General features: G+C 38.4%; 1 protein-coding gene across 1 annotated transcript in view; it reads right to left on the minus strand.

Moving 5' to 3' along the window:
* Nucleotides 1-969: 969 nt before the first annotated feature.
* Nucleotides 970-14,956, minus strand: part of pgbd5 (piggyBac transposable element derived 5) — a 28,891-nt gene continuing 14,904 nt past the window's right edge. Inside the window, exons 4-7 of the mRNA XM_030748387.1 lie at nt 13,474-13,654; nt 9,492-9,689; nt 8,725-8,830; nt 970-6,914 (exon numbers count right to left, since the gene is read on the minus strand). Of these exons, the coding sequence (XP_030604247.1) occupies nt 6,719-6,914; nt 8,725-8,830; nt 9,492-9,689; nt 13,474-13,654 (681 nt within the window). The 3' untranslated portion in view covers nt 970-6,718. The remainder of the gene's footprint in view (nt 6,915-8,724; nt 8,831-9,491; nt 9,690-13,473; nt 13,655-14,956) is intronic.

Raw genomic sequence — 14,956 nt, forward strand, 5'->3', positions numbered from 1 at the left:
GTGGTCTTATCTGTTTACCAAGGCTCTTCTTTTGAAATCTTTTTAACATGGCACTGGAATGAAATAAGTAAACACTACTAAATCATAGCAGATAAAAAGGCCCATCCATTTTTCCCCATGCTGTTTGTCATTCAGTATAACAATTCACATGAAATACCTTCCATAAAAACAATAAGTCTCCTGACAGGACAGGTTTACCAAACCAGAAACATTAAGTGGATATTTTGTGTCGAACTGTCAGCCCTGCCCTTCTTGAATGAAATACTTTGGAATAAATTTAGAATAAGAAATGAATGGATCAGGCATACCCTATGGATATGTGCTACAGACTTTATCACTGCTAGTAACATAGATTTCCTCTCATCATTGTGGGATAATTGGATTCAAACAGTGGCACTCTAAAAGCCCGAGTATAATAAACCAGCTCTTTGACGGTAGCGGAATAAAATCATGTGCCCAATTACAAAACCAATTTGCGCTTTCCCCAAAATTCTGTGTTTTTCTACCTACAACTAAAGCAATAATTCCCACCGGAGTCACCCAGAGTGAGAAGGCCTGAAGAAAGATCCTACAGGTACTGAACAATATTTTAATACAGCAATTGAAAAATATCTGCCAACTAAGAATCATATCTCACACATCTAGAGGATGCTAGGAAATGACATAAGAGGGTGGAGACATGAATTAAATATGGTCAGTGAGGACAGTGCCTGGGTGACTTGTGCATGAAAAGATGTTAGCAGTAATCTATGGAAGGAATGTGACTGGAGGATTTAAATTAGGTTTCTGATTCTGCATCACCCTTGTTTTGGAGAAACTGCAGATTAATAAGTGATTTTTTACATGCCCTCCTGGACAGTATTCCAGGGATATTAGATACTCACAGCTGTGCACTCACTGACACAAAATCTCGGCTTTCCTTATGATTTCCAGTCACTTAAAGAATAATAAGCTTCTCCAACTCTTTGATGTGGCACTTACGAGTGGCGTTTTAATGAAAACACATTTACACAACAATGTTGTACAACTCATCACCACACACATTTTAGAAAGTTATTTGGTCCAGCATACACCGGTTATTACATATTTTTTTTCTTTTTTTTTTTTACACAACCAACTTTAACATTACATGCACGTACACACATCCTTCTGACACTTCTGTGAAGCTAGATAACACTCAACCCACAGTAGTTGCTGTTGCCACATCCTGCAGCCACCATTTCAAACCAGAATCACGGGAAGCAGAACATTTTTACCACCTTTTGGCTCTTGGTAATATTGTTATTTCTGATATTTTATCTGGAAATAACAGTGGTACAACTCCTGCAAAAAAACTAACCAAAAAAGCTCCTGATAACAACAATAAATCTACAGTGGTTTGAGAGCACCTGATAAGGGTATAGAAGTACTGTATATATATGCTCTTTCAGTACAGCAGTTAGTTATGAAGCCCTGAGGTCACTCATTTTAAGTCTTCATCACATCCAAAGCTAATCATCAAAAATGCTTCAGGATCACATCTGTCTCACACATAATGACAGACGTCTGTGAAGCATTGTATGACAAACTGGCACATACAGCACAAAAACACATGGAGTGTGTCTGAATAACATCGTGGTATCCTTTTGTAATAATAATAATATGCAGTTATGGTTTGGGGGCTATTTTTTGCCTGATAACTCCAAATGAAAGGCTAATATTTCTGACCTAATGGCTGCACAGTAAGTAGTATCCTTACCATTTACATCTTGTTTTCTCACATTTACAAAAAAGTGACAAAAGTGAATGAACATTAATGGAAGATATCAGAGAGCTATGTCAACTGCAGAAAGACACAAAACATCCACACAAGTGTAGTTAGACCCATCGAAGTACAAAGCGTGTTCTGGTTTGAGTTTTTAAAAGATATATACACCAGTGGGATATTAATATTTCTGGCTTCAAGGGCTTAACCATACCTCTTTCCTCCTGCGTTTAGAAACATTTCCTACACAGTAGACAAACAGAATCTACCAAAAATGACTGGGATCTTTAAAAAAAAATTTATTTTATTAAAAGATAAGGTTAACGCCCTGCGATAGACTGGTGACCTGTCCTGGGTGTACCCCACCTTTTGCCCCATGACTGATAGCCTCCAGCCCTCCCGTGAGCCTGAATCGGATAACTAGAAGGAAATGATAGATATATGCATGGACAGATAAAGTTAAACAATACATTAAAAAGTCTACCCAGATCTATTCATGGTTTCAAAATGTGTTTAAAAACTCACACTAACAGATGTCGTGGCATCAGTCTGGTGACACAGTGACCCATAACATCAGTTAGTTACTTCAGGCGGACAATGAGAGAAAGCTGGATTTTTTCCGCATTTCCTCTACTGTAAGTGATCATTTATGTAGCACCAGCCTGACATAATTAAGAGCTCCAGTCAAACCTCAAATGACTGAAAGCAATGATGAAAAAAAATGACTGAATCCATAAATTCTTTTTTTTTTTAATTCAGGTTTTCTAGTTTTAGAAATGTGCATAAAAACAGGTGAATGGAAACACACCTGCTTGTTTAAGTAGTTTGGGCTTTATAGTTCACTCCTGTAGAAATAAATGCTGCATTCGACATCCCCTGGGTGTGGGCTTGTGCAATTAAAAATTCTGTCCTTACCTTTGCATAATATGAACAACTCTATGAACCACAAGGTCTTGTCAGTAGCACTGACAATATTTTACAAAATCAGGCATAACAAAAGTAACTTTGTATTTCCCGTGTAAATGATGCAAAATGTGTAATTTGTGTTATTAAAAAAAGAACTCCACCTAGCGGTACAGTGTCCTTTCATTGTTATGGGCTGGAAACTGTAAATTCTGAGTTGCCATTGAATGCAGCATAGTGGCAGAGTGCTTCTACAATCTCTGTATTTCATGGTGACATTACGATGCCGTTCAGTGAATGGTAAACTACATGACAAATCTGTGGATATCAAACACTGTATTCAAATCAGGAGCTGACAAACACTTGACATGACAGCAGTGCCCGCTAAGATTCAGTGTTACTTCGGGGTGAACAATGCTACAACATTCAGTGGGGTTCACACACACACACACACAAGAGTAACAGCGACAACAATGCTTTGGATTAGTGAAAAACATTTAAAAAAAAAAAAAATCACAATCTTGAGTGTCAGTAAGAGAGTGATTATGGACATACACTCACAGTATTTTGTAAACAAAATATACACAGACATACAGTACTGCACTTTCTCTAAATCTACAGTGGAAGTAGAATTTTCTGTTTTGGTTACAGTCATTGAATTTCATTCATATTTCATTGGTGATTTTTTTTATACAATCTATTTCATGTATCTACTAATATTTACAGCATTAATCTATAAGAGCAGAGAATCATTTAGTTTTTTCCTTTGAAATCAAAACTAAAAGTATTATCTAATACATGTGTTGCTAACTTTACAGCTCTCCTCAAAGTGCAAGACTGCGATGGGGGAAAGTGCGTGAATCCAGCCAGCAATTCACTCGACAACTCTGCTTCACCAGCGTCATCGTTTCAACATATGAATACACACTTTGAACCATGCTGATGGCGCAAGCGGCAAATTTCACTTACGGTCTTCATAACAGGATTCCAGCACAACAATAAAGTGTTGACTTCATCCTTCTTAAAGCTACAGACAGCAGTGTTACAGCCTGGGAGATGGTTTTTGGCTCATTTATTGAATGACAGTTGAAGCTGTTAAAAATAAATAAATAAATGAAATCCTTTAAAATTTTGGTTGTTTGTTCACAACAGAATGATTCTTGTTGGTAATGTGCAGATGAACCTACATGGGCACCACGCTGGAGCTTGAACTTTATTTATTTGTCTTTTGTATATTTGTCTTTATACCAATCAGGGTTTGACCATATGTGAATTAAACTCTGGTACATATCAAATGGCACCTATACTGTTGTCTCGTATTAAATGTAGATTGTATTTTTCTCACTTTTGCTTTGTCTTTTTAGTCATATTTAGAAAGAAAAAAAAAAAAACCCTGTGAAATTTGAAACAAAGTTTTCAGGGGCTTTAAGAGTTTCTTTTGTCTGTTTCTGGCTGAACTCTTTGACGTGGGAGGCTGTAAACTGGTGGCACACTGCAAATAATTTAGCACATTTAGTCTGATGACTAATCACTATTGTTTAAAATTTGAACAATTACTCTGTGTGTTCTAGATAGGTTATCTTTCTTTATATTTAATTTTGCTCTCCAAAATAAGTGGCTCTGGGGTGCAGCGGTTAACACATTCACCTTATACATGAAAACGCCCTGGTTTGATTCTGAGAAAAGCGCAGCCTCGGGGTGTCACAAGCTACCATACTCCTTGTGCTGGTAGCAAGCCCGGTTGATTAAATGGGCAGGTTGTCAGGAAGAGCACCTGGTGTAAGGTCTGTGCATGTGGATCCATCCACTGTGACAACCCAATGAAAAAATGCGGGTAGCTAAAAGCACCTTCTTCTACTCTCCAAAATAAGTCTGACAACCTGATAAATATTGTTTTCAGGTAAAACTCAAACTATACTAGGGACTGGGGAGCTTTGCACAAGGCAGACCGACCAATGGCATGCACTGTGCAGTTGGTATACAGGTGTAATTCAAGAGTAAGAGTGCTGTAAAACACATTTATAGAGCTTGAGTGCAACAGCTTGTTGAAGACCGACGATCCTGCTCAGATAAATACTTCACGGGGCAAGAGCCCGCAGAGAAAGATGTCTTTGTTTTGTTTTTGTTTTTTTGTTCTGTATAGTGCTATATAAATTTTCATCTTTTTTCCTCAGAATTGCTCTTTTGTTTTACAAAGTGGAATGTGGAATAATCAGCATCTGGTTATGAGAGTTTGCTGCGGCACTCATTCAGCCTTAGTGAAAACATGTAGTAGAAAAACCTTTGTAAATTAGAAAGGTTAGGAACACACTGTTATTCTGACAAAAAAAAAAAATTTTTCACCAGTTTGATTTCACACAGTGACAAGAACGTGCCATACAGGGCGGGACGAGTTAATCACCGACAGAAAAAACGAAGTTAGACACATTAGATGTTTTGGAGCGAGTTACAGCTTTTTGCATATTATCCATTTCGTTTTGCTGCACGTGTAAGCTGTTTTTGGGAAATGCAATTTTCAAAAAAAAATCTGCCGGAACAACTGAGAAACAAAATGATATTTATAAACATATATGAGATTTTAACTTTTTTTTATCTACAATAACATTTGTTAAAACATTTGTTTTTTTTGAGATGCCTTATAAGCCACCAGTGATTTAATTTTTTCTTTTCTGGACCTAAATGCTGCCAATGAATGTTATCCAAACCCCTGCCCGTTGGCCAAGATTATCCTCATTGCTTAGCAACACTGGCTTACTGAACATTTAACTGAGGAGATTTTGAACACGTTCTTCCCTGCAAAGCTAAAGTACACTAAAGTGTAATGAATAAAGTGGTTAAGATGAGTTTACTGCCAATTAAAGTGTTGTTGGTACAAAAGCAGGACGCAGATGTGACAGCATTTGTTGTTACAATTGTTATTAAAGACCCTGAATGCCTATTTTCTGTCCTCTTAATTCTTTCAGAATGAGCCTTGCGATCCTACAGAAAGATGTTGCATACTTCTGTATACCAATCAGGACTTGTCAACATTTGTTAACAGTTGTCAGTTTGTTACTTTTTGTGGCCAGTTAAGTGAAATAAAATCAACACCTACACTGTCCTGATGAAGCGGACAGCCTGAGTTTAAGAAGTGCACTCTTTAAAAAATAAAACCTAAGAATGTTTTTCTAGCTTTAACTTCATTGTTTATTTCATGTTAATTATTGCATTAAAAAAAAAACAAAAAAAACGGGAAGCAGTGTCTTTAAGACTTTTCTTTTTTTTGGGTCTTTTCTAGACTCTTGATGTGGGAGGCTGTGAAGTGGTGGCACACTGCTGGGTGTGGCTTTAGATCCACTGACAGTCTTTCTCTCACAGGTACAGTATGCAGCAACACAACACATCTGGGTCACAAAAGCCATACATTTACATCCTCTGGCTCAATGGCGCACACAAACGGCAGTTCCACTTGCTAAATACACACACACACACAAACTCACCTGGAGCAGAAATCATTTTCACACTGAACAAGTAAACATCACAATCTGGATTCTTAACGCATGCAGCGTGTGAAGACACCTTACTCCCGGTTTACTAAGACTTTGTTACAGGTGTTTTTGCAGAGTGTAAATATTGAGCTACATGTAGCCTCTCAGCCTGACGGTTATGCTGTTTGAACACTTGCGCAGGAGTTCGTATAAATAATTTAACTCGTTAAAACTTGAAGCTGACATCATTTAGGAGAGAAATGGTCTTTCTTTTATCGTTCCTCATTTATCTCTGCTTGTGAAATAGCTCCTGTTGACAAATCCTTAGTAAATCTGTGGGGTTAATGATTGCAGCTAAGTCTCAAGGCTCATGATCTTTGTGTAGTGTGCAGTTGTGTGTTAATGAATAGTTACAGAGCCACAAAAAAAAAAAAAAAAAAACACTATAGGAAGAGAGAAATAGGCTTGGCACTGCTTCAGTATTATCACATAGACACAGACTGCAAAGTCTGTACAGCTGAGTGTGAATGTATGTGTGGGGGACTGTGTTAAGTGTTTTTGTTGTGAGCTCCTTCTGTCTTCATCAACCTCCTCCTTCTCTTCCTCACTGCGTGGGGGAGCAGTCGTCTAGATCAAGCAGCTCTCTGACCAGTCTCTCTCCAAACTGCGCTCGGCTGTAGCGTTTGGCTGTGTAAGCGTCAGACATCTTGTAGAGAATGTATGCGTTGTTGATAGCAATGCTGATGCTCAACCAGAACACCTGCTGCCACGTCTTGTTGGGCTTATGGAAGATGAAGTACCTGTGTGAGAAATGAGCCGATCATTGCCAAGTCTAGACTATGCACAGTTAGGCCCATAAGTTTTCGGACAATGACACATTTTTGTAAGTTTGTCTTGGTACAACACCACAGGGGGCTTTAAATCAAACAATCAAAATGTGACCCCAGTGCAGACTTTCAGCTTTAAATCAAGGGTGTAACAAAAAGTTTGCATTGTTCAGGAATTACAGTCATTTTTAAACATAGCTCCCCATTTTCAGAGGCTTAAAATGAATTGGATAATCGACTGATAAACAGCTTTACGAGCAGCCTGTTCCCTGATTATTCCCTGACAAATTAAACAGATAAAATATCTGGAGTTGATTTCAAGTCTTGAACTTGTATTTTGTAGCTTTTTATTGGAACTCTCAATATGAGGTCCAAAATTATTTCAGTGCAAGTAAGAGAGGCCATCATTAGCCTAAAAAAAACAAAATAAAGTCATCAGAGAGACAGCAAAAACTTAAGGAGTGGCCAAAGTAACAGTCTGTACTTTCTTAAAAGGATGGAATGCACTGGCTAGCTCAGCAGCACAAAAATGCCAGAAAGACCACAGAAGACAACTAAAGTGGATGATGACAGAATCATTTCCATGGTAAAGAAAAAACTTCACAACAGCTAAACCAGTCAAGGGCACTCTCAAGGAGGTCAGCGTAACATTATCAAGGTCTACAATCAAGAGACGCCTTCATGAATGTAAATACACTCAAGAACAAGGAGGTCAAATTAGACTTTGATAAAAAAACATCTAAAAGAGCCTGCACAGAAAAATATTGCGATAAATTAAACCGAGAAAAAGTATGGAACCACTCAGGATCCAAAGCATACAACATCCTCTCTCAAACACAGTGGAAACTGTTATGACATGGACATGTATGGCTGCCAGTGGAACCAAGTCACTGGTATTGATGATGTGACTGCTGATAGAAGTAGCAGGATGAATTCTGAAGTGTGCGGGGCTACACTCCGGTTAGGATTTTCATGCAAGCATTAAGAACAATCCTTATATTTAAAATTATATTTGTCTTTCCAATTACTTTACCGTATTTTTCGGACTATAAGCCGCTACTTTTTTCCCACGTTTTGAACCATGCGGCTTATAGCCCGGTGCGGCGTTTCTGTGGATTTTTCTTTAACCACCAGGGGGCTCTTTAGCAGGATATGAATCATGGGACGTCAAAGTTGGAAATCAAAGAAGAAAGCGCCAACAAGTGCTAGCAGCAGGCACAAAAGAGATTTTTTTCAAACTCCCTCATCATGGAAACCACAAAAAGAACTTCCTATGATGCCGCTTTTAAGTTGAGGGCTATCGACCTGGCACTACAGGAGGGAAATAGAGCCGCTGCACGTAAGCTCGGCGTGAACGAATCAATGGTGAATTGACTTGTTATAACTCAAATTTGGGGTTGTCTGTCCCCCTCTGCTGAGTGCCGAGTAATTGTGGAAAACCGAGAGCGGCGGAGATACCAGCGGCTTATAGCCCGGTGCGGCTTATATATGTACGTTTCCAGTTTTTTCCAAAAAATTTGTAGGTGCGGCTTATAGTATGGTGCGCTCTATAGTCCGGAAAATACGGTACTTTTGCTGTTGAGCCTCTGAAAATGGGGCACTGTGTATAAAAACGGGTGTAATACAAAAACATTTTATGTAAGACTTTTTTTTTTTTGCAAACCCCATGAATTAAAGCTGAAAGTCTGCACTTCGATCCTGTCTTGATTGTTTGATTTCAAATCCACTGTGGTGTAAAAACATTCTTGGTAACAAGTAGCGTTGTGTAAAACGGTGCACATACTTGCTGTACTTGTCATCGTATTTGCAGATGTAGCTGAGGTGGGCTGCAAAGGCCTCAACAGCCAAGGGGCACGGGATCTCCCCACTTTTTCTCTTAATGATCAGCCCTGATACAAACACACACACACACACACACCATGAACTGTGACTAAGAGACAAAAAGTAGACCCATTTAAAGTAATCACTAAGTAACTATCGGCTGTACTTTAAATAGAGACTACTGATGGATTTTGTAACTATTAAGTACTTTAAGCACAAAGTGAAAAACAGTCACACACATACACACTCAGAGGAGAAAGAAAATCAATGCTTGATGATAACAGTTCAGCTTTTCTCACTCATCATTCAAAGAACACAAACACTTAAATCAGGCTTAAAACCTAACAAAACTGGTTAATCAAGAGTAGATTATGCTATACTTGGAAGGGAATATCACGATACTGTCACCTCCTGGAAATGGATTATCACGGATTAGAAGCTTGCATTGATTCTCTGCGACATAAATGCTTAATGATGTGCCAGTTTCATCTGATAGTGACTTGCATCCAAAAATGACAGCACAGCTAGTCAAATTTTCACCAAACAACCGTCTTAATTCTTAATAATGACGACCAAAAGTCTCTGCATTTGTGTTTTTCTACACAAAGGGATTTTGTGCACTGTTTCACATAATGTGTAACAAACTGACGGTGCTGAAATAGCTAAAAATATTATTAATCTAATTCTTGGAAAACCAAAGTTTCCTGCAGTGGGAAGATATCGTCTTACCTTTTTTTGTTGGGGAATAGGCATTGGTGAGGAACCTAAAGTGTCCCTTGTTGTACCAGCTGATCAGTGACATGGTGCCTTTCATCATTATGCGAGACTGGCCACGCTGCGCAGGCGTGGAGCCACAGACCAGCATGTTTTGTGGTAAGCCTGTACAGTCGCTCTTCCTGGTGCTCAGCAAACCACAGCAATAGATATCTGGAGAGGGACAGAGAGACCAATAAGACGACCTTTTATTATTTGTACAAATACTTCTAAAACAGACCCTCAACTAGAAAGGCACTCAGTAGAGCACATCCCAAATTATCTATGTGCCGATACTACGCTGCAATACATGCCACTCAAAGTTGTCATACTCTGTCAAATTCAGCTATATGTTGTTTTGGTGTTAGCTGCATGTCACTGGCTTTATTTGTTACTCTACAGGAGTGAATTATTTTTTGACCCTTTAATTTTCTGCATCCTGGATCATTAGATCTGGAATCATCCTTCGATCATGAACAAACTTTGCTATATGACAGAACTTATAGTCATGTTGCACCCTACACTCTTTTTTTTTAAGAGTATTGTGACTTATCTTCATAAGGTTAGACGGAAGTGAATACGTGAATATTGTCCCTATCTCACAATGCTAAAGAATCCTTTTGAAAATTCCTGGATCCAGATTGTGATCTGGATCATAAGCAATATAAAACAATTGTTTTTTTTTTAACCACCCCAAACAACTCCAGAAATTTTAATCGAAAACATTCATAATTTTCTGAACTATCCCGCTAACACACAGAGAAACAGACAAATGTGACCAAAAACATAACCTCCCTCCACCTAACTGTGGGCAAGGTAACTAGTATACACCAACAGCCCTTTTTTAGGGCTAAAAAACAAAGCCAAAGGGGCAAATAGCAAAAACTGCAGTTCCTCAAACGGAAACTTGAGACTGGCCCCAAAACAAAGTCAACAGCTGGCTTTTACTGAAAAACATCTGCAGAACTATGCTGCAGAAAATGAACAGATTGTAATTTGAAGTACATAGGATTCATTGTGTTTTTCATGTGCTTTGGTTGTACAAAGCAGGAAGGAAATGCATCAAAAAGAAAAAGTCAGGTTTGAATTTTATGTTCTCTCATCCTTCACGGTTGAAGCAGATGTGCTCCAGGTGACAGTCCCGTTTACCCCTGACAAAGAAATCACACCATTTCATATCAGTGACACCCATCTGTCCAAGCATCTGGAATTAGCACTCATGGGTGGTCTTAAAGGTGTAGGCGCTATCATCCTTGCACTACAAGTATGCAAAGTCTTTGAAACTGTCCTTGCCTGCACATTTCATTTCTAAAAGTCTGTAAATTGGTGTTGCAATGAGATAAGGGGTTGGGAATTACCTTCCACATCACACACGCATATTCCTCAATTCAATTACTAGAGCTTTTCAGCAAAACAGCCTGGGGAATCTTGCAGTCATTATTTCACATTTTTGAGCTGTTTCCGCAGTTTGTTGAGCAAGGAGAGGTTTGTGGTACAAACGGCAATGGTTACTAATGCTAGGAGAACTTGCAGTTTGGAGCATACTCTAGATCCTCCTTTTTGGTTTTCAACATTGCTGCAAGGTGAATAAGGAGAATATACTTATGATAAAATGCACAAATGTATAGCAGAAATAAACATCTTTACAGTCTCTGGATAATTTCCCCCATTCATAACACATGTACAGGGGTGAATTTTTATATTACTCACCCATTTATATTGTACTAAGGCTTAAAATGACTCATTATTAAGGGCGAAGCAGCTAGGGATGACAAGTAGCTGCTGGCACAGCTGGCAGCTGTCTGCTTCATGTCACCTCAATTTATTTTTACTGGACCTCTTCATCATGTCTGTGGTGTGTTCTTGACCTTTTGATGCAGTTTGGACACAATTATCTAATGAACTGTACTGAGTGCTGCGCAGCTAATTGTATTAACAGACAGTTGCAGATTCTCAAAAATGTGACTGTTTTCTAAGACTTCTATTGTATTAAATAAATGCTTTTTTTTTCTGCAGTCTTGATCTGTCAACTGGGGCTTTCAAGAAATTGCAATGGGCATTACTCATTTTAGGATACTATACACCAAATGAGTGATTATTTCAGAAAATGGTCAACCAATTAAAGTTAGGCGTACAGTAATTGTTAGTTGCTTTGGTTTTTGTGCAACTTTCTTTGCTGCAACTTTCTTTATTTCTTCCATGGATGAGCAGAGACAAAACAATCATCTGGATGACTGCCGCTAATTTGTTCTTTATTTGCAAAATGATTTCTATCTGTGTAGTACATGCGTGCATGTCTACAGTAGGTACTGCAGAGTAATACAGGGTAATTACCTCAGTTAATTAATCCAGCAAGATAACTTTGAAGGAAAATGTCAGCCGATGCATTCACAGGCTCAGAACTGGTTTTTTTTTTTCTTTTTTTTTTTTTTTGGGTGGGGGGGGCTGCACATCTCATGCTAGATTCAACTAATTAGAAAGAGAAAATGTCGATTATATCTGCAGTGTTCATTTTCTTGACATAACGCAGCTCTGATTGGTTGAGTTTAAAATTGTCAACCTATTATTCTTTAGCAAAAAAATTACTTTTGTAAAAGCTGAATGTTTATTCTCTCTCGATTATGTTTAAGCCTTTGCAGCATGTTGACACAGAGACAAGAGTTGACACACATGTTGATCACACATTTGGTATTATTGCTAAAAAAAGAAAACTAAGAATAAAATCATGTTTTCATAATAAAAAATATCTTTGGTGCAATGAGCATGAAAATCAGACTATCACAGCTGGATTCACAGCATTAACAAATAAAAGATACTAACAGTAAGTCACTTCTGATTTAGAATTTCATTGTCAGGTGTTTGACTGAAGTGTCCAGTAAGGTGTCCACCTTAACCAACTATTGATTTTTCAAGCTGCAACAAGGCAAAACGCTTAATCGTTCATGATTTACTATTCAAGTCAAAAGGCAATAAACACTCTTTTGCAGTGCATTACAGACCTATTAGGATCGATGTTGAGCACTAGAAAAAACATCCATCTTAACAAGAGTCAGTCATGACCATTCATTCATGTTTTTAATGCTACACTAATACTTGGGAAACCAGTGGCTGGAGACTGCGGCATGACTAAAATTTATGCGACCATGTGCACTGAACTTGCAATCATGCTGCCTTTGAAATAGTTGCTCTGAAGATGGGAACTAGGTCTGCGACCACTCGTAGTCATTTGCCGAGAAAGTACTCTCAGTCAGACTGGCTATTTGGAGACAGGTTGCCTCCCATCAGATCACCTGGTCAATTGTGTAATTGCCTTGAGATTGGAAGTGGTCACCCAGAGGTTGAGGGTGCTCCATGCTCTAAATAAATAAAAATGCAATCACTGGGCAACCACCATTTTTTTCTAGTTGCAAGGATGTTGCCGTCCTAGTTTTAATGTAGTGTCACTGAGCCACAAAGAAGAAAAACTCTTCTTTTTATTTTTGTTGCTGCACAGTTTTTTTGATTCATGAGTCTGAATGTTAGGAAAACAGAAACAGGATGAAAATAAAGATATAATGATTGTGTCTGCAGCATTACTGAAACAAACTGAGATCAGTTTGCTTCAAAAGAAACTGAAAAGTTTGGCGAAACCACCGCTGAGAGCATAACAAAGGCATCCTTGTCCTTCACCAAGTTCACACATGGCTTTACCCTGAGTGTAAGGACAGAAGATGAAAAAATAAATTATTCCAACTGCATACTGTCTGGCTTTGCCATTTTATCTTAGGTTGATGATAATACTGCTGTCCTGTGTGTGCTGTTTAGCCTAGGGATGGTATAATCACACATCATTAAAAATGGATAAACAAATTTTTAAAAATGCAAAAAGGGAGGTATGGAGATGAGGAGCGAGATAACAGAGGGAGGCAGCATGAACAGACCAGCAGACATACACTGCTGCTGAAACTTGTTGGTGTACCTTGTTTGCTGAATTCTGTGAAGAGGCTGAGGCTTGTGATAGATGGCCCAGTGAAGATGATGGCGTTTTTTCCGGAAATGTTCTGGCAGAGTTGCTTGGCCACAAGACTGTGGAGCTGAGGTTTGTTCTTCAAGGTGGCCAGACCATCTGTACCCTGGCCCTCTTTCAGATGGACTGAGATCTGTAGAATGGGGGAATCAAGTAAGGACATGTGGATAAATTACAAAGGCTGCAGTCTAAGCCCTACAGAAACTGTAAAGTTCAATTTACAAAATTGTGTGGTGGAATTAAAAAAAGCAGCATTTTGATGATTTTGCTTTTATTTCCAATAGAGACTTTAATTCAAATTGCACCCTGAGGGAGAAAAAAACATGGGACTGAAATAGAAATGTCTATGGACTCATGAATGTTGGGATATTATAATAATATTGAGGCTGCAGGATGAAATGAGAATAAATACAACACTGAAGGGCATGCTAGTGGCTTAAATGAATATTCTGGTATTTCTTATTCTGGCAAATCTCCAACTGAATGCAGCCATTTTGATCTGTGAGTCAAGCTGCCTTCACACCTGACTCCTACGGTGTAGCTCTGAGGAAAGAGATGGAGTTAGCCACTCTAGCAGAGGCTTGTTTTTCATGATGAGAGTTAGAACAACGCATTCAGTCACAATGCCCAAATTTATAGTCGATAAATTTGGTGAAATAGCTTTAACTTGTTTAGCTTTAACTTGAAGCCACTGATCCCCAGAGAGGGCTTGAAATGGCCTAATATTTGTCCGAGAGAAAAAACAAGTTAGAAAAATACAACTTAAAAAGTGTCCTAAATCGTTATAATTCATGATACTGTAACATGACCAATAAAGCATTAAAGCTGACATTTTTGTGGATCAAAATTTACTGAAATATCTTGTTTCTGGACTGTTTTGTGATCACCCACTTTGAGCCATGAATATTCACTTCAAATCTTGGCAGTAGTTGTTAAGATACGTTGAGACTTTCTTGTAATTTTTTAAATGGTCTTGAGTAATCATTCTCAAGGATTTCTGAAGGATTTCTGCTGTTCCACTTATTTTCAGTCTAGTCCTTGTACCTGACCATTTTCACAGGAATGCTTTTTTTAAATTTTGTTAAGCCACTTAGCAGTGACCTATGAATCATTCAAGCATTTAAAAAAAACAGTGGAAACCGGTCAAGTGGGACAAGTAGGAGGCCTAAAAAACTATCTACAGCATATAAACAGTTTCTGAAAGTCATGTCCTTAAGGAACAGGAAATAAATCCAGCAAAGACCTGACACAAGAACTGGAACTTCACTTGACCCATCTACCGTTCGCAAAGCCTCATCAGAAATGCTCTCAGTGGAAGGGGAGCAGTCAAGAGGCCATTCTTAAGGAAGAGAAACAGGGAGAAAAAGCTGAGATATGCCAAATTACACAAGAACTAGAGATGAGATCTTATGAAGTGATGAATCCAGTGATGACC

This window comes from Archocentrus centrarchus, chromosome 15, assembly GCF_007364275.1.
Source record: "Archocentrus centrarchus isolate MPI-CPG fArcCen1 chromosome 15, fArcCen1, whole genome shotgun sequence".
Taxonomy (NCBI): domain Eukaryota; kingdom Metazoa; phylum Chordata; class Actinopteri; order Cichliformes; family Cichlidae; genus Archocentrus; species Archocentrus centrarchus.